This window comes from Cercospora kikuchii (assembly GCF_019650295.1).
Source record: "Cercospora kikuchii DNA, contig_00007, whole genome shotgun sequence".
NCBI classification, from domain to species: Eukaryota; Fungi; Ascomycota; class Dothideomycetes; order Mycosphaerellales; family Mycosphaerellaceae; genus Cercospora; species Cercospora kikuchii.
In genome coordinates this window covers 19,021-41,833 of record NW_025408588.1, presented here as the reverse complement: position 1 = coordinate 41,833, position 22,813 = coordinate 19,021, and the positions used below count along the sequence as shown (strand labels likewise).

Here is a 22,813-nt window from a genome sequence, read left to right as displayed (position 1 = left end):
TCCGCATGGCTTTGAATATGGTTCCGTGGCCCAGTACAATGGAGTGCCGCGTCAGAACAACGGCTTCTTCACACTCGAATCTCGGCTGGCAAAAGACTGCACGTCACGACGGCTGCAGTCAGCCTGTCAGCGATGTTTGCCCGAAGGCCTCGTCACGTGGAGTGTGCCGCGGGCCGACATGTTGCTCTGCCTGCGCTTGATCACGCGACATGGACGTCCGCATCCGACAGAAGCAGAAGCAGCGCTGATGAAGAACATTTGGAAGAAGATGGAAAGAAGCAGTGGCCGAAGCAATCTTGGGGCACGCGACGCATCGCCTGGAAAAGTCGTACTTGGGAGCGGATGCAACGAAGAAATGGTCGGGCGCGTTCGTTCGGGAGCGGTTTGCGGTTGCGCCGTTTGATGGCATAAATGAGGCAATTCGCAGGCGTTGGGCGGCGGTGAGGGAAGTGTTTCAGCTCACCGACCAGACGGACGCGAGTGACGTTGGGCGTTAGCGGCATCGCGCTGCAGGAGGCCATTCGTGTAGACTTGCGATGGACAGAGAGCAGAAAGCAGAAAGCGGGCGGTAGATGTCGTCGTCGCCGGCTGTTCTCAATCTCGGGTGGTGATGTCGCGGATGCGGTATGCGGATGGGATCAAAGGATGGGCTTATCGCTCTCTCCACGTGTCGCAATGTTGCCAAGGCCGCTGCCCAATGCGCTGTCATGAATTGGATTCCAGCAACGGCGGCGACTGACACGCGTGAATAAGAATCAGGCATCTAGGGCGCAAATGGTACACGTCACACGATTGCCGCACGAGCTGCTCCTTCTTGTAGTAGTCACCGTGCTTGCCTCGCCTTTTGCCTGCTTGCCTTGCCTCGCGCCTCGTGCCTGCCTTGCCGTCAAATCAACAATCAAATCACGGCGCGGCGCTTGCCTGCAGCTGTGCCTCCCTTCCGCACCAGCATCGGCCCAGCTGCCAGCCAGCTCCACTTCTTTTTCTATTTCCAACCTCGCGACACGCCCCGGAGATCCTACCCACCCACAACACCAGCCCACCGACACCGACACCACATCTTAACACCACCGCCCCGCCGCACCTCTTCTCTTTGCAGAGGACTGCTGCTGCTGCCACACACACACACACACACATCATGCCTACCTCGGCGGGCATGGACCTGCGCGTGGGCAACAAGTACCGCATCGGCCGGAAAATCGGAAGCGGTTCCTTTGGCGACATCTACTTGGGCACCAACATCATCTCCGGCGAGGAAATTGCCATCAAGCTGGAAAGCGTCAAGGCCAAGCACCCCCAGCTGGAGTACGAGGCCCGCGTCTACAAGTCCATCGCCGGCGGCGTCGGAATTCCCTTTGTGAGGTGGTTTGGCACCGAATGTGACTACAATGCCATGGTATGCACGCTGGAGAGTCCGATTCGAGCGAGAGATGGCTTATACTAACTGCCACAGGTCATGGACCTGCTGGGTCCTTCGCTGGAAGACCTCTTCAACTTCTGCAACCGCAAGTTCTCGCTGAAGACCGTCCTGCTGCTCGCCGATCAGCTCATTTCTCGCATCGAGTACATTCACGCCAAGTCATTTATTCATGGTCAGTCGCGCTCCACCAATCGTGCATGTCATGCTTGCTAATATCAATGCAGTACGTTTCTTCCTCTTTCTGCCTATTTGACCTCAGCCGCACACGCCACAGCCTGATGCGATTACTAACCATCTCGTGCAGCGTGACATCAAGCCTGACAACTTTGTCATGGGCATTGGCAAGCGTGGCAACCAGGTCAATGTCATCGACTTCGGCCTCGCGAAAAAGTACCGCGACCCAAAGACACACTTCCACATTCCATACCGCGAGAACAAGAACCTTACCGGAACAGCTCGCTACGCTTCCATCAACACACATCTCGGCGTCGGTGAGTCTGCAATCCAATGTACCTGCACGGAGCAGATGCATGACACATGTCGCACGAAGACTAATGTACCTCTGCAGAACAATCGCGCCGCGACGACATCGAATCCCTGGGCTATGTCTTCCTCTACTTCTGCCGAGGCTCTCTTCCTTGGCAAGGTCTCAAAGCTACCACCAAGAAGCAAAAGTACGACCGCATCATGGAGAAGAAGATGACCACTCCTACCGAAGTGCTCTGCCGCGGCTTTCCAAACGAGTTTGCCATCTACCTCAACTACGCGAGGAGTCTCAGATTCGACGACAAGCCGGATTACTCGTACTTGCGAAAGATTTTCCGAGACCTCTTCGTGAGAGAAGGCTTCCAGTACGACTACGTCTTCGACTGGACCGTCTACAAGTACCAGAAGAACGCCAACGCCATCGCTCAGGCCCAGAGGCAGGATAAGACCGAGACTCCAGCAGAGCCGAGTGGAAGCCGCTACCCGAGACGAAACCAGCCACCACCGGAAAAGTGAAGAACTGGAATCGATTTCGAAAGCGAGATGGCAACAGTGAGGAAGTCTGAATTTGACCTCTTCCACAATCACAACAACAATGCGGAACCACCGCGCACATAGACTGGAAATCGGCGAGTGGGGATGTGGAAGGCTCGGCACTCACTTCTGGGGAGGAAAGATGTGAGACCGTTTCAACCGGTAGATGGCGAAGGAGGCACACAAGTCCGCTGAGCGAGTGGTCGAATGACAAGCACATACAGTTTTCTCCTGCAGCCACGCCCAAAAGTCGAGGCCGGGAAAGTGCACTTCGACACACATGCGAGCATGTAAACACACGCACGCGCCAGCGAGACATAGGTCTCTTCGGAACGGACGAGGGCGACAGGAATGATGAAATGCTTTCGGGGTTTCTTTCTTAGGTCTTGGTTGTAACATTGGAGTGTGAATGGATCGGATGAAATTTCCTTTGGATTTCTGGACTTTCTGAGGAAGTGGTGTCTGTTTCACGTTTGATCATCATTTTCCACGCCGGTTTCGTCCCAACATTCTCTTCGTTCATATGCCCGTGCTTGAAGAATACGCTTGCCAATATCATCACATCAGCAGAAGATATCCCTCACGAGGATAGTATCGCAACCAGATGTGGCTTGACACGTTCGCTTGCAGAAAAGCCCGATCTCATTTGTCTTGCTTTAGCGATGCAGTGAATGGTTCAGTACGTTGTTAGGCCTTCTCCGAATGTCTAATAATTCAAAGTACTTTAATGCTTCAGAAAGTGTAGACTTTGGCTGGCTTTCTCGAGACTGGTGCACATTTACTATGCCGTTAAGGCTTCTTCTTTCCTTCTTCGTCTTGGAAATGGTAGAATACACCACGAAGCCTGGTGGACTTGCTATATCATGCATGAGAGGAGTACTCCACACTGATAGAACACATCCAATGTATGGAAATGCAGGTAGGGCCATCTGCATACGACCGTCGTCAATGACGCGCATGCCATGAACGTCACTTGATCTGCTTGACATTTCCTCAACTCCGCCTTTCACCTTTCAAATACTTGGTAGTGCACACTGCTGACGCTCCAGCACCATGGACGACTGGCAAGACGCTGCATTGACGAACAGGCACCTCCACAACAGAGTTGGCAAACAAGGACGTGGGAAAGGTGGGAAGAGTAATGGCGCGTTTGACGTTCATAAGACGTTTGGGACGTATGAGGTCAAGTGTCCTGCTGCAGACAAAAGAAGCGCTGCGAAAGAAGGACTGAACTCTGGAGTTGGGAGACTTGAGATCTATAATACGAATGAGCTGGGGAATGCGTTGGTTGGGGAGCTGGTTCTGCCTGGAGCATTGCATGGGACTGTTGTTTTCGCTGGGAGTAGGAAGGCTATGAAGGTGGCTGTTAGGGCTTTTGAGGAAGACGAGGAAGAGGAGGAGCAGGAGAAAGAGGAAGGGTCTGGTGATGAGGGGAATTGTGAGGATGTGGAGGAGGATGACGGGCAATCGAGTGAAGAAGATGATCGTGAGCAGCAACGGCATCGGCAGTTCGAGAAGAACAGCTTCCGCAGTCCGAAGTTTTGGTTGAAATGGCAAGGCGAGATATTGAGCGAGGCAGCATCTTCACCGCAAGACCTTCCCCAAGAGAAAGAAGATGAGGTTGAGGCGATGTCCGACCAAGTTCCAGTTCCGGCGGCAGTGGAGGACGACAAGGTACTCACCACGGACTCTGGATATCTGGTGTTCTCTGGCAACAATTGTGATAAGTTCCAAGGCACGCTAAGTTGTGAGTCTCTTGGCTGGAACAATGTGAAGCTGAGTGGGTGGAAGATCAAGAGTCAACCTGCTAGAGATTTTGATGTGCAGTGGGTATCGTGATCTGTACAGCTCAGTGGCTGTGTGCGAAAACTTTTGAAGCTGAGGCAGAACAGTGCCTCCAGGAACGAACGCGAACACTGAGGCACCAAACAAGAGTGCCAGTCTCCATAAAGTGCTAGCATGCCTCCAGTTACAGACGCCAAAAGTGTAACAAAAAAGCCCTTCATTCCGGCCTCTTCCCTCATCAACCGGATCTCTCTCTTCCCATCTCCTCCGCCCTCACAGGCAACAGCAGATCGGCTTCTACGTCTCTATCCCGATTGACCTGGTCGTACATCATCTTCGCCAATTTCCGGGCCGCAAAATTGATCGCATCTTCTCCTTTTTCAAGCAGCAGATTGAGTGTAGAATTGGCTCTGCTGACGGGCGCTGAGCTGGCAGAGGATGAAGAGGCGGAGGGAGACCGGGAGGCGGGGTTGGAGTAGTAAGTTCTGCCGCGAGCGAAAAGTGAGGATGGGGCAAATGAGCTTCCGAGCTGTGTTGCGTTGTGCAGCATGCCGGTTTCGAGATCGTGGTGAGATCGGTGGTGGTGAAGATTGAAAGGTGGCGAGTTATTGAGAAGTTGATTCTTGTCGGCGCCTGATGCTTCATGGCTTGATGCAGGAGCCTTGTTTGTTGGATTTGCTGGTGCATGGATTTGGATCGTTGGCGCATATGGGACTTCACCACGACCTCTCGGCGGTACCTTCCAATGCTGCTCTTCCGGCAGCTGCTCCTCATCATGCACCTCTTCGCAAAGGGGCGCAACCACGTCCTCACGCGGCACGACAATACCCAACCCACGATACTCTCCCGTAGTATCGACTCGCAAGATCCTCTTCATCAATTCCTTCTTTCTCTGCCGCAACAGCATCTCCTTCGCACTGTCCACTTCAATCGAATGAGCGTGACGATGAGACGTGGACGAAGAGCAGGAAGAAGCAAGATCCTGCAGTTCCACGTCTCCTTGGGGCACTGCGCGATATATGCCTTTCGACTTTCCTTCCCCGGCGGACTGGGAATGAGATGATGGTCTTCGCGGCCAGTACATAATCATCAACAAGCAGATTGCTGTGACTATTCCGAATCCAAGCCCGCCTGCGAGGCAGTAGGACAGGATGCGTGGCACATCTGGGAAGTGATCCGGCCAGGCTTCTGAAGTGGTTGTCGTGCTGCTGCTGATGGTGGTTGAGGCAAGCGGGTAGCGTATCTGCTGTCCCGAAGCGAAGAGACTCGTGGGCGACATCTCGAGAGCGGCAGAAGTTCCAAAGGAAATGGGTGTCATAGCCTCGGCTGGTGTGGGAGACGAGTCGCCAGGGGGAGGAGTTTGTGGTTTTACTGCCGAAGTTGGTTCGCAGTTGTTCAGGACGCGGCGGGTGAGAATGTTGTGCGGCGGCATGGCTTTGTGGCCGTTTGCTGAAGGTTTGAAAAGGGCTTGTTCTAGTATGGTCGCGCGACTGGTATGGACTTTGTATTTCGAGAAGTAGAGACGTTTGCTGAAGCACGAAGCGGTGCAGGAGATGCATTAGTATGGCTTGCGAGCGCGACCGCGAGCAAACGGCCGCGCTGGTGAATAGAGATAGAACAAGGCGCTGTTGCTCGCTGCGCGGTAGTGAAGCGCGCGAGGCTTCAGAGACTTGTGCTTCGGACATCGTGCACTGTGTACAAAGGCAGCGTTGAGCTCGTCTTCACGAGTGCAAGGACGTTGCTGGAAATCGATGAGACTTGAAGCCTGCATGTCGCTCGAGAAACTGCGCTTCAACGCGAGATTTGCTACATACCTTATACAATATCACTGTCACTCATCGTCCACTCTCGCCTTCTTCCCGCGGCCGCCTCCATCGTCCTCGGCGGAGCGTTTGTTTGCTTTGTCTGAAGCCTCTGCAATCATCGCCTCTACGCCAAAGGGATCGTCGCCGCGATCGCGCTCGAACTGCACAGGACCAGTCCTCTTCTCGACTGTGTCTGTGCCTTTAAATCCGTCCTTCGGCGCTCTTCCAAGCCCATCGAATCGTTTCGTACCCTGGATCTTCTCCAATGTCTCTCCATCGTCCTCGCCATCATCGTCTGCTGCCCCGGAGTGGTATATCGAGTTCAACGCGTCGCGACTCGCGAATAGAGGCTTGTCGTACGCCTGATCTTCGTTGAATCCAGCAGCGAGCCCGGAACTCTGATTGAAGAGACGCGAGTCGTACATGGCTTCCTTGCTCTGCGTTGGCTTGGCCAGCCCCAGCGCAACCTTTTCACTAATATCACGTCCCTGCTCTCGAGCCATCATCTTCATCCTTCGCTCGTGGCCCATGTTCTTTTGTCGCATCTCCCGCTGAGCCTCGCGTTTCCGCTCTGCTCTGGCCTTCTCACGCGCTCTTCGCTCCTTCTCCCCATCGTCACGGCCACCACTGCGGCTTCGGCTCCGGCTCCGGCTTCTGCTCCTGCTGTCGCTCCGTGATCGAGAAGAATACGATGAATAAGACGATCTGCTATCCACGGACCGGCTCCTTGAACGTCCACGATCGGATCCACGTCGTTGTGCCATGGCTGCTTCCTTGTCTGCCCGTGCCTTCATTGCCAGCTGACGCAGATTCTCCTCCTTAGCCTCTTTTTCTTTCTCAGCCAGTCGCTGCTGCATCTTGGCTCTTTGCTGCACCTCCTCCCTTGCATGTCGATCCGCGACGTGGAGGCCCTCAGCGAACTGTGCAAATTTGTCGTTGATGGTCACATCCTGTAAGCCTCGGCCATCTGCTGCCAGTCGCTTGTCCAGCGGCACAGTGTAACCCTTTGAGTTCTTCCAATTCGAGACGGGTGGTGGGATCCTCCAGTTCTCTTGATCCTCTGCGGTCAGTTTGCGCGGCGGGGAATGCATGACGGGCGGTGGTGGGGATGGAGGTCCACGAGGGACCTTCTTGATCTTGTGCTTCGGCGGCTCCATGGGATCTTGCTGCCTCTGCACAATTTTCATAATCCGGTCCTGCTTCTTGCTCTTGTCGCCCATTTGATCCGCAGGTGTATATCGCACGAATGTCGGCTCCGGCCTGTTGGTGCCCTTCACATTCTTGGGTTTCTGCGCCGCCAGCGCTCCGTTGACCAGTCCTTGTAGCGCGAGTTGTGTCCTCTGCTTTGTAGCCTCTACCTCCTCCTCGCTTGGCTTCTCCAAATTGATCTCTCCCGCATCTGCCCGTTGTCGCAGCGGAATCAAATCTTTGAAGCTCGCGTGCACAATCCGATTCTCGCCATGTCCTCGTCTCGCGATTGCATCGTACTTCACCTTGCCCTCGGCATCAACCTGCAGCGCCAGCGCGTTGGAGCTCGATGGTACGTTCTTCCTCCCCATGTCCAGCGGGTACTGCGCGACAGGTATCTCGGGAAACGCGCCTCCGTCACCAAAGTCTTCCGCATTTCGAGGTCGCCATCCGGATCGCTGGCCGTATGGCGGTGGTCCGCTCCGCTTGACGGTCAATTGGGAGGATTCCAGATCTCGCGCGGCAATCACCTTCGGCCCTTTCTGCTGTGTGTGTGTCGGGAGCTCCTCATCTTCGCCGCTGTATTTGGGCTTTGGCAGAGAGCCGAGAATCGACGTGCGCGACATGGTGGTTGTGCTGGTTGTGGGGACGATGAGAAGTATGTTCGACGTCGGAAATCTGTGATGGAAAGCGGGCCAAATTCCGCATGACTCGCGTGCAGCTTCAATGTTCACTTCGCACTTCCTCCCGGAAGCTCAAATATATGTAGTTTAATATTCAATCAATTGGTGCGAACAAGTCCTGACACTGGCAAGACCATGGACTCGATCCCAAGCCATTCATGATAGTGCAATCGTCATGTCAGAAGATCTGCTTGATGAAGTCAACTCCATCAATGCCATTTACGGCGAAGAAACAATCACATCCCTCGAAGAAGCATCTTATCTTTATGCCTTGACTATCCCATCTCAACCCGACATCTCTCTGCGAATAGAGTTCCCTGCAGACTATCCCGACGCTCCTCCATCGCTTCTTGGTACGCAACATGTTGGCCACGATACGGCTAAAGGCCAAGGCACTGCCATCGTCGACCTCGTCCGCACCATTCTGGCTGAGATCTATACGCCTGGCGCACCTTGCATCTTCGACCTCATTGAAGAATCGACACAGAGACTTCAACAGCTCGGCTTGGACTTCAGCTCAAAGGACTCGGAACAACAAGCTACTGAAGCGCACGGTCAGCTCTCCCACCACGACTACTCGGACGAGACCATAGCTTCTGACTTTCACTCTCAATATCAGCCCATAGAAGAACTTGGAAATCCACCACCCTGGAATGAGTCTGATGTCGTCACAGAGAAGAAGTCTGTCTTCCTCGCTCGTGCGGCGCAAGTCTCAACTGTGGACGAGGCAAAATCATATTTGGCCCATCTCCTCGCTACGGATAAGAAGGTCGCGAAAGCTACGCATAATATCACGGCGTGGCGGATACGCGGCGAGAATGGCGTGCAGTTCCAGGACTGTGATGATGATGGGGAGGATGCAGCGGGAGGCAGATTGTTGCATTTGTTGGAATTGATGGGGCTGTGGAATGTCATGGTTGTTGTGAGTAGGTGGTATGGAGGCGTTAAACTGGGCCCGGATCGATTCAGGTTGATCAATCAGGCCGCGAGGGATGCGGTTGTAAAAGGCGGATTTGTGGTTGAGGAGGGTGCGAGTAAGGATGGCGGGAAAAAGAAGGGCAAGAAGTGACACTGTATACTGACTGGAACGGAACGCCACCGTCTTTGAACGAATGCCGGTCTGACGAACAAAACTTCGAAGATGGAAATGCTCGAGGAAAGGCAATCAGTACCACGATATAATGTGCTCGCATCGCCAATACGAAACGGCCGACCAGAAGCCGTCTCGAGCTCTGCATTCTCGGCTGCTTGGCTCTTTGCACCGGCTTTGATGTGGCTACTTCAGCTTGGCTTCGTGCGCACTGAATGCAGCCCGACTGGGACAAGATGCCGCCTGCATATTTACTGCGACAAGCATGTCAAGCGACGACTCTTCTGGCCCAATGATCCGAGCACGCGAGCCACTCGTAGAAATACAAGTCTTCCCGCCCTAACACAAGTCCTCTTCTGGCCCAAAAACGTTGTCGAGTCCGACGGCTACGGCGTTCGAGCGCGTAACGGATCTGAGTGCCACTTGCCACCAAAAGCTCTGTGGAACCGTCGCCTGGCTCTCGGTGTTTTCGCGAATCTTCGCAAAGTGGACTAAGATTGAGGATGCCCGGTCTACAGGCATAACTAAGATGCTGTATCTGCGTCGTCGAGACAGAGAAACGTGCGACTACTCCACGTATTCTCGGCTTGCTCAGCGTGCCAGGTCAACATTCGTGCTGCCACCAGTGCTGCTACTCAGCACACTTTCTGGATTTCCCAGAAGCCCTCCATGTCTACTCGCACATCTTCAAACTCTTGACGACTGTCCTTTCATCTTTTTCATACCCTTTCAATAAGTATTGCTTTTGCCCATTGCGCCCTCCTCTTTCATTAGCCCTCTTTGCAATTATATCGCCAGCAGTCTCCTCGAGAGCTGGAAAGATGGTACAGGCAGTGCTTGTTGTGCTGCAGCATCATGTCAAGCTTAATCCTCTGGCTAATCCCTTGCATGACTTGCGAGGGCGTGTCATATTTATATTCCTCTTCCTCTATCCCCCAAATCCTCCAATCTCATCATTCTTCGATCCCAAAGAACCTTAGCAACTCCTCTTTCTTGAACATACGTGCCGTGTCAATCGCGCAGGGTTGTCCATTGGCCAGATCTGCATCCTTCTCTGCCAAATACTTCACGACATCATCGTACCCTTTAAACACAGCTCCTGCTACGATGCTCTGCCCTCGATCATTCAAGGCATCGATATTTGCGCCTTTTTCGACAAGCATCTGTACAGTCTCGAGGTGCCCATGGTAAGCTGCTAGCATGAGGAGGCTGTCGCCTTTGTCATTCGTCAGGTTTACGGGTATGCCGTGCGTAATGTATTGGGAGAGGGTCGCGGTCTGGCCGGTACGAGCGTGGTCGAAGAGTTGAGTAGCGAGGGCGAGGGCTTCTGGAGGGAGGGAAGAGGCTTTTGTGGTGGTCGATGGGGTCTCGGAGGAGCGAGGTTCTTCGGGTCGTTGTGGTAAGCCCATTTTGAGAGAATTTGGCCTTCTACTACAGCAGGCGATGGGATATTGTGCTGATGCTCCCAGTCAACCGATAATAGAACAAGGCCTGACCGTGGACTACATCAGATATTGCACAAGAATTATAGAGCTCTGACGCTCAGGTACTGGTGAGGTCATCGGACGACGATCGTGGAGGTTCTTCGCCACATTGACCCCGTTTGCATAAGAACTTGATCTCAAGCTGCTGCTGCATGTGTAAGCAGCTCTCCGCGATGCTACAGCATTGAAGCCGGACATTCTTAACAAAAATGTGTGTGATTGCGGCTCAACTAGCTGCCTCCACCATGACAGAAGCATTGGGAGTTTTTCGACGATTTCTTGGCAGCCCTTACAATGGTCCAGGGACTGCTTTCAGTGTAACAACCAAGACAAGACCTGGAAGGAAAAACAAAGCAACATTGCCTTAGCAAGCACTGTATTGTGCTTGTGCCAGCCGTCATAATGTTTGTCAAATCACCATCTCCATCAATTACAAGTTTACAATGCTTGTAACATCGGCTCAATGGTCTAGTGGTATGATTCTTGCTTTGGGTAGCTCACTGCTCCGTCCTGCAAGAGGTCCTTGGTTCAATTCCGAGTTGAGCCCGTTCTTTTGCTGCTGTGATACGACCTATGATGTTGGGGAGGTGTTGTTTTGTAAGGGAGGCCGGGAAAATTGCATTTTGGTCAAAATTCGGATGTGAAGGGACCTTACTCCGGGTCGTCCCGGCCAAGTGGGAAGCTCTTATATAGTTCAAGCGTATTATGCTTTACGGAAAATGCTAGGGATCATAGAGTACAGTCGACCGTACGCTAAGGGTGCGATACTTCGACATTCCTCTCGTTTTGCTTGACTCCCCGGCTAAGCAAGACTTCAGTGGACCTATGGGCAAGTGTTACGTGTATCGCAATTGATTCTGAGCTACGAGCGACCTTGATTCCCCATGGTTCTCTGGTCTGTGTTCTGGTCCAGCGATGTTCGACATCGATTAGAAAATGTACAGTATATTCACTTGATGCCTGAGGCACCACCAAGCTCGGCTCACGCCTTAGTCAAACTTTCTGAAAATGTCGCGCCTGCGCACAGCTCTTAAGCAATGTGGAAAGACTCTGCTGTCTTCTATATATGTGATGTTCCGCTTCATATGCAGAGAGTTCGATTACATGGGCTGAAAATATTTGTGAACGCGCTGCCATAGCTCTTTCCAAGCCGGACCCGCGACTGTCTTGGGCGTCAATTCTGGCTGCGATTCCTATCATAGTAGTCAGCATTGTCGTTCAAAGCTTCGTCAATGAAATCACCCACCAGACCATGCTCCTCCACGTACATCTCCATGCAAAGTCCGTTGCACACGCAATCCCGCCAAGCTGCGCCGAGCAGAAGGAGCGAGTTTTGACCTTCTGGGCTGATGTCCACAGGCACTTTTGATTTGTGGTCCAATGGGTTGGCAGCGGGACTCGCAATGCCGTCGTCGTCAACGCGTGAGACCACGGCATGTCGCTTCGCGTTCGCCCAATCAAGATATTTGCGTTGACCAAAGATTTCCGGGGCCAATATCGCCATGCGATAAGTAGTCGCAGCCAGGAGGGAAGTACCAGAGGTCTCGCCATCGTAGTCCTTGTCCTGCAAGTAGTTCCGTAGCAGCCCAGACTCGTGATCGTCGCTGGATATCACAGCGTCAAGGAGCTCTTTGATCCAAGAGTCTAGCTTCCTCTGATCGGCTGTAAGAGTGGCATTGTTATGCGACCATGCACTGATCGTCGCCCTCACTCTCGCCATACCATACGATGTCCAAGCATTGCCGCTACTCCAGTAGCCTTCGTCTGAGTCATCTGGCGAGCCGATGATATGCTTCCACAAGCCATTCGCGCTTCGCAGTACATCTCTATGAAGGCCAATTTGCACGACAGCCTCGTGCACAAGTTCTGTGTCGTTCGTCGCCACTCCATAGTATGCCAGAAAGGGCGGAGACATGGCCGGCGCATCTGACCACAGCTCGGCGTTTTCCCAGCGATGGCTGATCGCACCATTGATATATCGCGGTGCTTGTTTGAGCAACAAGTCTTTCTGCCTTTCAGCAGCTGCTCGAAACGCTTTGCTGTTCCACGATCTCCGACCAAGCATCAGAGCTGCGATACCGAGCGCAGCGGGATCAGACACAGCGCCGCCCTCTTCATCGAATAGCGATTTGTCATGTGTTCGAATTTTAGGCTGCGCATACAAAGAGGCTTCATCTAGTCGTAGACCAAGAGTGGGCAGCTCGCCTCCAGGGAACGGATCTGAGCCGAAAACAGATCTCTCCGGATTAAAGATCTGCATTGTCGCTTCATGAGCATAGCCGATTTCCCAGCTGTGCGTGGCCTGCTCGTGTGCTTGAGACAAGGCAGCATTGATGCGGAAGCTGTAATCGAATGTCGCAATACAATCATCGAAAGTGGAGGTGTCTAGCCCCGACGGTTGCAAGAATCGTATGTAGAGGAGCGCAATGGCGACTGCTGCCACGGCGATATATGCTGGCATCCATTTTGTTGATGACGGCCAGGTTCCTGGATCAGCCCATGACTGTGGACGGATATTTCGCACTTCTTGTGGGCGGGAGTCGGATCCCTTCTTGGACCTGCTTTCTGTAGTGTCTGGAGTATCTGCCATGATGGCAGATGATGATAGTTCTTACATTTTCACGTTGATGAAGAAGAGTTGGAAGACTTTTGCACGTGGTCACAGTGGACCCAATCGCAGCCAAGCAAAGCCAAGCAGGGACCATAAAACCCTGACCACTCTCTCTGTCTCCATGCCACAAATGTTGAGCATCTTGCTTCTTACTTTGCTGCTCTCAGATCGGAGCACATGTTCTTCACCTCGCACATCACTTCCTAGGATGCCTGGAGCGAGACAGGCACCCACGTTGCTTCACCGGTAAGTGCCCCGCTCTGTGCCGCAGCAGGCAGTCCCAATAGTGGCGGTGTTTCTTGCTAGCCGCCAATGTCTACCTTCCTTTCACCTCCTCCAACATTCTTCTTCTTCATCATCATCAGCACTACTCCGCAGCTTCCTGTTCGCATCGCGAGCGTATTGAGGATGTCAACAGCGCAGCAGGCCAACCTGCTCGGCATACCAACAGAGCTCCGACTGGCCATTTACGATGCGATTCTTGACGCAGATGTCGACTGCGACATTCTGGACAAATGGGATGAAGGATTTGAAGACCGCGGCTTCTGGTCGAGACCAAGCAGAAATGAGCAGACCAGGCTTGATCTCACCTGGTGCAACTTGCTTCTTACCTGCAGGACGATTCACACCGAGCTCGAATCACACATGAGCAAGACGAGGACGGGTACTTACGTTGCCGAGATTGAGCGCAATTCGCATTCAATAACCACTTTCCGGTGGCGAAGACTGGATTGCGCTCCACGCGACGTTAAAAGTATGATAGTGGAATTCAAGACTGAAGATCCTGATTGCGGCTTCTGGGGCGATGGTGGCCCACGGCCAATCGTTCGAGAGCTCTTCCAGTCGCTCAACCTTTTGCTGCACTGTGGGCCTTGGTTGGATGTTAGGTACCAGCTGCCTGAGCTCATGCACATTGGCAAACTTACGATTGTTCCATGCTTTCCTGCTCTGGAATCGGGCTCGTCTGATTGGGATCCTACGTATGCCATGAGTGGCGCCAGGAGCACTTACGCCCAATTGCGTAGTTTCGCCTCGACCATTTGCCAGCAAGGCATAGCTTACGGAGCTGTGGATAAGTTTGAGGTCACTATGGGGGAAGAGACCTGGGAGATGGAGGTGAAGGACTGTGGGAGATGGGAAATGCCCGAGGGCTGGCGTGGATACGGGTTCGAGTGGGGACTTGACCAGTTCCGCGAACCTTCGTCGTGGCCGGAGTCGTAAGGCCAGAAGGTGTCCCGTAACGACAGTCTGCCACGGCATTTGATCACACAGGCAAAGTGTGACTCCATCGGTCGCACGTTATGCAAGCAGTCTTCTCGAACGACATGCACCGAGCCTTTTCTTTCAAGCAACCGGAGCACACGGAGATATGCATTGACGGCTTACGCGCTCCCACTTCGAGACAGGCCAGCTCCAGGCCAGTGAGCTCAAACTACCATACTATGAGGCTCTGATGTCTGCGCGATGGCCGGCTAGTCTCTTCGGTGCTTCAGATGCAACACTCTCGCGCCTGACTAGAACATCTATTTCCATGACATTCTGGCTTAATGGTGTCCGTGAGGAGAGCGGTAAATCGACCCCTTTCAGACGTCCTGTGGTAGCAATCGGATGTCTGTCGGCAATCGCCAGTTGGCGAAACTCATATCGTTTGGCATGTGCTCGGTCGGCCCGTCAGCCGGCGGGTGTACCCTCACTTGCTTCGTGATCACGAGCTGACTTGAATGAACCATACGCCACTCGTTCATTTCGGCGTGCGGGTCATTCTTGCCGAATTTCGAAGTTGCTAGGCACTTCTTGCAGCTCTCTCTCTTCTCTCTCTTCAGCAAACACACTTTCGGCTTCGATTTTATTCTTTTGGCTCAAAGGCGCGAACGTAGAACAAGTCTCGCCATTTCACCACGTTTACCTACCGAGCGACTCACAGCATCATAGCATCATCGTCGCACTGGATACCAGGCCCAACAATTCATCTATCACTACGGCTACCGGCAACATTTGCGGCTCGAGCCGTTACAACACCTGCACACCACGTTTTGCAAGGTCGCTACGATGGCCGACGGGAAGCGCACCGATCCTGCTGCTACGGAAAGCGAAGTCGAACATGCCACAGACGTACCACTCACGTCGCATCCTCGCACGACACGACTGCTGTATCAACCCACTCCTCTCCTCCGACCACTGAAAGAAGAGGTATTGGAGTTGATAGCGCCGTGGAGAGACAGCTCGGAGCGGCCGCCTTTCAGTGCTGGGGAATCGATTGTGATCATGTTGATTCTCAACAACGAGAGACGCCAACGTCTCAGCGAAATCCACATCCTTGTTCTCGAGACATACAAGTACTTCCTCCGCCAGTCGGTACGCGCATACAACCATCAGATCGCGGCTGAGGTGTACCACTGGGACGACGAGAGGATCCCGCACGTCGTCCCGGGATTTTTTGAAGTCGTTATGCACTTCGATCATCCATGCTGTGTCGGCAACCTTGAGCACAACACCCCGGAGGATCCGACAGAGCTTTCAGATGCGGCATTTGAGGTCCGTCCCTCCGCCGCCCGCCTCTACTTGCGCGACAGACTCGAGCAGAGACCAAGACAAGGCGCCTTCGACTTCATGGGTCTCGCTGCGGAGCTTCGCGAGAAGATCTACAAGATGCTCATGCTATATCCTGAGCCAGGACTGACGCTGGACGAGGAAGATCGAGCGCAAGACGACACGAAGACTCGTGTGGGTGTGTATTCTACGAGTGACGAGGACTTTGCGGAATACAGAAGTTGGGGCGTTCGAGGAAACTACATTGAGGTCGAGAGTCCTGCCAAAACTCTGGCGATCTTGGGCGTCTCGAAGCAGATCCGAAACGAGGCTTTACCCATATTCTATGGTCGCAACGCCTTCCTGATCGGCTCACTCGATCTGCTGCAAAGCAGATTTCGGCTGATGTCAAGCGAGACTTTGCAGCAGATCAGGAACCTTCGTGTAGTCATGGAGCATCGTGGTCTATGCCAGGAGACTCGTCCGTTGCAGGGCCTCGAGAAGTTGCTCGGTGACCTGGCTCCGAAGAAGCTTGCATTGATGGTGCCACGGAATACTGAGTTCTGGACATACTGCGGCGGCATTGGTCACGAGTATCGCACATCTCCTCGCCCAGTGAATATGTACAAGCTCCGTTATATCAAGGCGCTGGATGGCATCGTCTCCGTTGCGCAGCGTGCGGAGAGCCTCAAGATCGTAGGGGATGCATTCTTGGTGCCGTGGCTACGCAAGACGATAGGGAAAGGCGAATAGGGAGGCGAAGAAGAATCAGACGGCTGCAGTTGATCCATGATCCGATCTGAACGTGACAGAGGAAGGCGGCGATGTATGCCCAAGAGGCAAACTACCGCCTCAGTGGCTGCGGCGGACAGCTGTCTCGAAGCATGAATCGTGGAAGGCGGGCGAAGTGCAGTGGAGAGGTTAAGGAATGCCTACAGGATGCAGCCCGACCATCTGCGGCGGCGATACACTAACCGCCAGCCGTTCTATTTGCGAAGACAAACATCCGCTACATCAAGTCTGAGAGTTACAGACGATTCCATATGCTTCTACTGTGCAATTTGTGGACTCGATGTCAAAGTGTACTATGCGCATATGTCGCTCAGATCTTCCCTTCGGTCATGTCTGACCTTTTTTCCCTATTGTGCGTATACATGTGAAGTGAAGAATGTTGTTGCTGCCTGCTGCCTGAGGCGTTTGGGGTCCCGCAGTTTCGGTGACCCCCCCTGACACAACTCTTTTCACCTTCACCACTCATCTTACGCCTGTGCACCAACTCATGCACGAGCTGCTGGAACGCTCGAACGGACTGCCACATAACTTACCCCTTGTCGCGAAGACTCGCGCACATACATTGCTCAACGCGCTCTCCAAGCCGACGATACGATCTTCGCCACCACGAGACTCCTGAGCCGCTCGCAACAACTTCTGCACTCGCGGTCCACTGCACCTGCGGCACCCTGGACCAAGCACTCGAAATTGCCGACCATGGCGGCCGACAGACCAGAGGCCGGCAGTGCGACCACTGATCTCGCTACTAGTCTGAAGTTTGTACCCACACCAGCGCCGACATCACTGCGCGACGAAGTCGCTGCGTTGATCGAGCCATGGCGCAACACTGACAAGAAACCACCTTTCACCACGGGCGAACTCATCGTGATGACGTTCGTCATGTCGGACAAAGAGGAAATGTCTGACAAGGAGATACACTCCAGCATACTCCGAAGATTTTCATATTATTGTCATATGGCAATCGACTTTCTCACAGACATACTCGACAGCGCTCGTAGCGGAGGAGTAGAGCAGGGATTTGACTCTCCTACCGATGATTTCTACGATGCGCTGCGCAGTTACGAACTCCCATTGCAACGAGAGTTCATCGACTCACCTTCAAGCGATGACTATGGCACAACGATGGTTAGGACCACCTTCCGAGCGGCCCGCATATATCTGAGCCATCGACTAGAGCCAGATCGCCTAGGAAACTTTGACTTCATGCAGTTGTCAGCGGAGTTGCGCGAGAAGATTTACAAGATGCTCCTCGTCTATCCGTCGCAAGGACTATCTGTCCAACCGACGTTCGAGGATGAACCGAAAGGTCTCGTGCTCACACCGACACACCCACTGCGAGGCTTGCAACTCGAAGAGTGGGAAGCTCGCGAAAAACGCGAACGTGAGCTGGTCTACCTGCCGAGCATGGGCGAGGTCCTCGCTATTCTACGGGTGTCCAAAAAGATTTACTCTGAGGCTCTACCAGTATTCTACCGCAAAAACTTGTTCCACTTTCCCCCTATCGGAGAGCTCCAGCAAGCACTAGGCTCTATGGAGAAGGAAGTAAGACAAATGATCGACCACATGCAGATCGATTTTGACTGCCTCCGTCCTTGCAATCCATCATTCAGGCAACTCCGTGGTCTTGCTACCGTACTACCCGATCTGGCTCTCAAGACGCTGATCCTTCAGTGGCCCGAACATGGCTCTCGTAAGGAATGCCTATGTAACAGTCCCGCCATTGTCAAGCGCGAGACCTCACTGAGCAAGAATCCCAGTCTCGTGGAATTCATTGCTCTTGCGCGGCGGGCAAAGAAACTCGAGTTAGAAGGAAATGATACATTCAAGACCTGGCTGGAGAACAAACTGGGCGAGTCAGGAACTCTGGTCACCAGCGGCGTGGGCAAGGTAGACTCGTCCAAGAAGGCTGTCCGCGAGCCATAGCATGTCTGCCTCAGGTGCGCTGCTTCTCAAAGGTGCGATCACAGGATAAATCAGTATGCAGCGCATGGCTGCCTTGACTCGGAAGAAGCGGCTTGGTAATGTGTATTGCTTATCGCAGGAAGTGCGGCGAAATCCCCTTTGATCGGCACTGGTCGAAAAAGTTTTTGGCCAAGAAGTCACCAAGCGCTGTGCAGTAGCGATCGACTACTTCTTCATAAGGCACCAAGACGCGCAAACAAAAGAAGCTCACGGACCATGCGTTGAGGAACAACTGCTTGGACAAACAGTACAAGTGCCGAGTAACGCGAACCCGCGCAAAAACGAGCTTCACCTGTCTTCACGCCGAGCCAGCAGCAATGGGACATGCGTCACAATCCACATCCGCACCAAAAAATCTTCAAGGCGGAGGAAGATGATCATTGTAGCGTAGACGAATGAAAGGGTTTGCTCTAATTACCATTCTCCGCGCATGACCAGCATCGTCCATCGTCCATTGTCTTGGAAGTCTGACTCAAGATTGACTCCCCCCAACCAATGCCAAACACAACACAACCCACTCCGTCTTCCCTTGAACATCTTTCAAAGGCGTCCAATGCGTCATAAATTTCTCATCACCTCGATACACCACTGACCGCTTTGTTTGCAAGTGCAGCGCCACCGAGATAGGATTGCCCTTCTTCAGCGAACTGCGGACTTTTGACGTCCAGTCGCTCTTCTCGCGCTTCTTCATATTGTCTTTGAGGAAATTAAAAACATGGCGTGAGGTGTACTGATTCGGTCGTGGGGTTCGGTCGGCAGTCATGGCGTTACTGTTGGAGGGCAAGAGGACGGAGGAGATGCCCGCGGAGGAGAATTGGATTGTCATGCTTGGGTAGCCGATAACGAGGTACTGCTCGATCATGAATTAGCAGCTAGTCCTGGCAGGTTAACGTTGGCAAGCTTCTTATGATGAGCTTACCTTCGAGTATGCATTGTAGAAATTCTCAATCCGATCTGACAGCTCTATGTCCTGATTACGTGCAATCAAGCTTCTTTCCAGTCCCGGTTCAGGAGCGATCTCAGCTTTCTCGCGATATCGTAGTGACTTGAGGTGCTCCACTCTTCTTGCGAGCTCTGAGGCCGGAGTCTCATTCTTTGCGCGTTGGCTCGTTTGCTCCCGTTCCTGCTCGGATTGGTGATCTGGTGAGATTGCTAGAATCTTCATGATACCCGCTTTATCTTGTATGGAGCTGGAGCAATTGACTTGGCCACCGATGTAGAAAGTCACTTGCCCGCGAGAATCTAATAATGGGGCTTCATATTCTATTAGTTTCGAGTGAATGCTTTACGCGATGAGGATATGCATACCTGTGTAAAGCAGATTCCAGAAAGGCTCGCCATTCTTTCGATAGTTGAGCAGGAACTCGACAGACTCTCGCTGAGTGCGGATGCAATGACGGATCCGGTCTACTGATGATGAATCTGTGTCTCTTCCCTGCAGAAACCTGCAATTCCTCGGCATGATGTCTTTGCGTTGATATCCTGTCACTGCAACAAATCCATCTGAGGCATAAACAATGGGGTTATCGGCTTGACTGGAAACATACTTAGTGGGTGGTTTCAATTGAGTCCATCATGACGCTCACCTTGGTTTTGTCAGACAGAAGCAGTCGCCCAGTCCCTGGAATCTGTGTCGATCCCCACTCAAAGCTTCTGATGCACCCAGTGTCATCTGCAAGCGAACAAAGAGTGGGTATGATTGCGTGTAAATGGTTTCCTGCACGGTGTTCTCCGCTTCATTGAACATGTTCTTCATACTCGGCTGAGTCTCTCGCAGTACAGTTCCAACATTGGATCGCAGCTCGTTGTTCATCTGAGGCGGAAGATCGACACGTGCTGGAGGTGTGACGTTAAGATAACGTTCATCAATGCTGGCGATGGCCGAGTACGAGTCTTCCAGGATCTTACGATGTTGTTGGACCTGCGCACTCGATCAGCATTGACGATGAGCATGAGCCTAAGGCAACCGTACCTGGTCCAGAAAGGACATGTGCTTGGAACCTATCAGTACTTTCGTGAACTCGCGCAAACGATGTTTTGCTGGTGGATTATCCAATGCATCCAGAAATGTTTCTCTGCTCAGGATGTCATGCATCAGCTTTGGGCTGGTGCCAGGATCTAGCGTCTTTCGTAATGCCGAATAGGCACTATACGCCTGGGATGTACCATCTGGAAGAGGTGGTAAAGAGACGACACTGCCATTAGATGGGTTCTGCGAGCGTGCAGAAGAGGGCTCAGATGAGTCTCCGCTGGGCGTCGCTGAGGCACGCGCGCTGTCTACTCGAATCGCACTTTCAGGTGGAGAGGTACGCTTCTTTTGGTCCTCGGTCGCTTTGTCATTGGCTTGCAGTTCGAATGGGCCATGAGACTGGTGTTGATGTCCTTCCGAATTGGCCCTCGCCTTCGAGTAGAGCTCCCTGCCATACCAGCCGCTTTCGCGATGCTCATCTGTTGACCGAGGCTTGACCAGCGTCAGGGGATCTGGAAAGTCAAAGTTGAACCCAGTTGATTGCATGTTGTCCTCGGACACGACTGCTCTCGCTGTCGGCCATGATTGTGTCATGATTGTTAGTGATGGGATACAGGATGAATCTCAGCGTGACGGTAGTTTCGCCGATTTTGCGAGACGGAAAGATCAGAGTGATATTGACCGATGGTATTGTCAACGCTATGTGGCCTGCAGCCTCCTTGCATGATCGTGTCGTAGGTCAACGATAAAAATTGTGATGGTGACCGAATACTCAATATAAAGTGCGTGTCGAGTGGTACAGATCATCCCTACCGATTGGATGTCGGATTTTTAGGCGAGTGTCGGCAAGCTGCTGGCTCCCCTCAACCAAAGCCCGAAGATTGCCACACGGCAGACGGGATACGAATCTCGTCATTGAACGATGAAATTGAGCCAATGAGGCTTTGTACTGTGCGATCCAGATCTTTCACATGTTGGACCCACGTGTCGAAGTGGCCAGTCTTGCTCCTGACCAGGATCCTGGGGCGCGCTCGGAGCAAACTCCAGGCTCAGGGTACCGATTACGTGCAGAGGAGTAGGTGAATACAGCACTGCCTTGTAGACTCTCAGCGTTGACGATGTACGAGCCTTTTGGCTCGACTGAGAGTACACAACCCGTGGTGTTGAGAAGGTCTTCTATTCTTGCCTGACATTTGAGGTAAGTCAGATGCCAAGCTACAATCGTGCTCGAGCGCCCAGAGCTGCCGTTTCCTGGTCCGGGAGTGGTTCCACAAGATCAGCTTGTGCTTCTGGAAGATTTATCTGGGGTGATTCAGGTTCCACTTCTGGCTCAGGCCCTGGCAATGCGTGCTGTTCTGGCAAATCAATATTCTCTCGGCGGCACTTTTCTGCGCGAAGAGCGGTTCGGGCCCGAAGTGTGGGATCTGCATCAACTTCCCTTCGGTCGAGGTCAGAGAGAAATTTTACCGCAGTAGAGAGTGAAGTGTACGCGATCTGCTCGCTTCCAATATATCCAGGGATCTGCTGGTTCGCAATGCTTGCGAAAGAGATTGGCCCTGACAAGAGATGAGCATCATCGCCAGTAAGGACCAGCGCTGCCAGTCCGTGACCGTCTTCTTCTTGAATGATGTGTGGCCAATAGAGCATTAGTATGGCCCGTACGGTCGGCATAAGTATGTCATCCTGACGAGGTTGGAACCCAAATCTACACCAACTGTTCTCTTGCCAAACGCGACATTCATCAGATTCGAACCAGTTGCAAAGGCTGATGTGGTCTTCTACGAGGTCGTCCAGGTGATTCTCTGGATCATGATGTGGATAACGCGAAGCGCGATATTGACAGGGATGAAAGAACCACCTATCCTCGAGCATCAAGGTGGGATGTGCCTCGTGCCAGACCTCGGCGATGGTGGAATATGCTGCTCTCAACATTACTGTATTGTGTAATGCCATGACATCTTCACGCACAACGTACAGTAGAATACTTCTGTTATGCACCTGTGTCAGGGTAAATTTTCGGCGCTGGTCGAACTGGCCATCATTAGAAGGGAGTACCGTGCCCCTCTGTGCCAGAGCGTGAAATTTGATTCGAGCTTTGATGTGAGCCTTTTCGCAGACTTCTCCTCCCTCGCCCTTGCAGGTGTGGTTGTGCTTTGGCGGTCTTTGACCAGGTATCCACGACTGTCCGGCAATGTTGTGGCTAGATGTCTGCTTTGGCGCTGTGCTCCTGCCTCCAGCGGGTGTGGCAATAGGTGCCAATGTCGACTCCATGGCTGGATGCGTAGGAAGATAACACTATTGCAGAGCGACTGATGTGCGGAAGAAGATGGGATGCGCAGGATGGGGAAAAAGGTAGAAGCTTAGAAGAGAAAGAAGACGCGTAGTATCCAGACCCTCGCACGTGCCACTGCCCTCGCAACAAATTTTGGAACGCTACTGACTCACCTCACCTTGACCCTGAAAATTGGAACATGT

At 52.9% G+C, this 22,813-nt stretch overlaps 13 protein-coding genes across 14 annotated transcripts; 7 read left to right on the top strand and 6 right to left on the bottom strand.

Moving 5' to 3' along the window:
• Positions 1–1,138: 1,138 nt before the first annotated feature.
• CKM354_001012000 (uncharacterized protein) lies at positions 1,139–1,673 on the top strand (the record flags this gene model as incomplete). The annotated part of the gene is made up of 3 exons (XM_044805571.1): positions 1,139–1,396; positions 1,454–1,592; positions 1,645–1,673. 3 exons carry the CDS (start codon positions 1,139–1,141, stop codon positions 1,671–1,673), a joined length of 426 nt encoding a protein of 141 aa, XP_044661506.1.
• A 78-nt stretch (positions 1,674–1,751) lies between these two features.
• Positions 1,752–2,422, top strand: CKM354_001011900 (uncharacterized protein; the record flags this gene model as incomplete). The annotated part of the gene is made up of 2 exons (XM_044805570.1): positions 1,752–1,911; positions 1,989–2,422. The coding sequence occupies 2 exons, from the start codon at positions 1,752–1,754 to the stop codon at positions 2,420–2,422; spliced, it is 594 nt and encodes a 197-aa protein (XP_044661505.1).
• Positions 2,423–3,493: 1,071 nt separating this feature from the next.
• Positions 3,494–4,279, top strand: CKM354_001011800 (uncharacterized protein; the record flags this gene model as incomplete). Its single annotated transcript, XM_044805569.1, has 1 exon — positions 3,494–4,279. One exon carries the CDS (start codon positions 3,494–3,496, stop codon positions 4,277–4,279), a length of 786 nt encoding a protein of 261 aa, XP_044661504.1.
• A 184-nt stretch (positions 4,280–4,463) lies between these two features.
• On the bottom strand, positions 4,464–5,657 carry CKM354_001011700 (uncharacterized protein; the record flags this gene model as incomplete). Its single annotated transcript, XM_044805568.1, has 1 exon — positions 4,464–5,657. One exon carries the CDS (start codon positions 5,655–5,657, stop codon positions 4,464–4,466), a length of 1,194 nt encoding a protein of 397 aa, XP_044661503.1.
• A 399-nt stretch (positions 5,658–6,056) lies between these two features.
• Positions 6,057–7,844, bottom strand: CKM354_001011600 (the record flags this gene model as incomplete). 2 transcript variants are annotated; one of them, XM_044805566.1, is made up of 2 exons in its annotated part: positions 6,057–6,693; positions 6,751–7,844. In XM_044805566.1, the coding sequence occupies 2 exons, from the start codon at positions 7,842–7,844 to the stop codon at positions 6,057–6,059; spliced, it is 1,731 nt and encodes a 576-aa protein (XP_044661501.1). The 2 variants fall into 2 exon arrangements, with proteins under 2 accessions (XP_044661501.1, XP_044661502.1); XM_044805567.1 differs by having other exon boundaries at positions 6,057–6,690.
• Positions 7,845–8,076: 232 nt separating this feature from the next.
• On the top strand, positions 8,077–8,970 carry CKM354_001011500 (uncharacterized protein; the record flags this gene model as incomplete). Its single annotated transcript, XM_044805565.1, has 1 exon — positions 8,077–8,970. The coding sequence occupies one exon, from the start codon at positions 8,077–8,079 to the stop codon at positions 8,968–8,970; it is 894 nt and encodes a 297-aa protein (XP_044661500.1).
• A 974-nt stretch (positions 8,971–9,944) lies between these two features.
• Positions 9,945–10,400, bottom strand: CKM354_001011400 (uncharacterized protein; the record flags this gene model as incomplete). The annotated part of the gene is made up of 1 exon (XM_044805564.1): positions 9,945–10,400. One exon carries the CDS (start codon positions 10,398–10,400, stop codon positions 9,945–9,947), a length of 456 nt encoding a protein of 151 aa, XP_044661499.1.
• A 1,175-nt stretch (positions 10,401–11,575) lies between these two features.
• CKM354_001011300 (uncharacterized protein) lies at positions 11,576–13,065 on the bottom strand (the record flags this gene model as incomplete). The annotated part of the gene is made up of 2 exons (XM_044805563.1): positions 11,576–11,668; positions 11,722–13,065. The coding sequence occupies 2 exons, from the start codon at positions 13,063–13,065 to the stop codon at positions 11,576–11,578; spliced, it is 1,437 nt and encodes a 478-aa protein (XP_044661498.1).
• Positions 13,066–13,398: 333 nt separating this feature from the next.
• On the top strand, positions 13,399–14,307 carry CKM354_001011200 (uncharacterized protein; the record flags this gene model as incomplete). The annotated part of the gene is made up of 1 exon (XM_044805562.1): positions 13,399–14,307. One exon carries the CDS (start codon positions 13,399–13,401, stop codon positions 14,305–14,307), a length of 909 nt encoding a protein of 302 aa, XP_044661497.1.
• An 828-nt stretch (positions 14,308–15,135) lies between these two features.
• Positions 15,136–16,368, top strand: CKM354_001011100 (uncharacterized protein; the record flags this gene model as incomplete). The annotated part of the gene is made up of 1 exon (XM_044805561.1): positions 15,136–16,368. The coding sequence occupies one exon, from the start codon at positions 15,136–15,138 to the stop codon at positions 16,366–16,368; it is 1,233 nt and encodes a 410-aa protein (XP_044661496.1).
• A 735-nt stretch (positions 16,369–17,103) lies between these two features.
• CKM354_001011000 (uncharacterized protein) lies at positions 17,104–18,330 on the top strand (the record flags this gene model as incomplete). The annotated part of the gene is made up of 1 exon (XM_044805560.1): positions 17,104–18,330. The coding sequence occupies one exon, from the start codon at positions 17,104–17,106 to the stop codon at positions 18,328–18,330; it is 1,227 nt and encodes a 408-aa protein (XP_044661495.1).
• Positions 18,331–18,841: 511 nt separating this feature from the next.
• On the bottom strand, positions 18,842–20,932 carry CKM354_001010900 (uncharacterized protein; the record flags this gene model as incomplete). The annotated part of the gene is made up of 5 exons (XM_044805559.1): positions 18,842–19,219; positions 19,289–19,623; positions 19,678–19,904; positions 19,956–20,290; positions 20,342–20,932. 5 exons carry the CDS (start codon positions 20,930–20,932, stop codon positions 18,842–18,844), a joined length of 1,866 nt encoding a protein of 621 aa, XP_044661494.1.
• Positions 20,933–21,553: 621 nt separating this feature from the next.
• CKM354_001010800 (uncharacterized protein) lies at positions 21,554–22,609 on the bottom strand (the record flags this gene model as incomplete). The annotated part of the gene is made up of 1 exon (XM_044805558.1): positions 21,554–22,609. The coding sequence occupies one exon, from the start codon at positions 22,607–22,609 to the stop codon at positions 21,554–21,556; it is 1,056 nt and encodes a 351-aa protein (XP_044661493.1).
• Between the last annotated feature and the right edge of the window lie 204 nt (positions 22,610–22,813).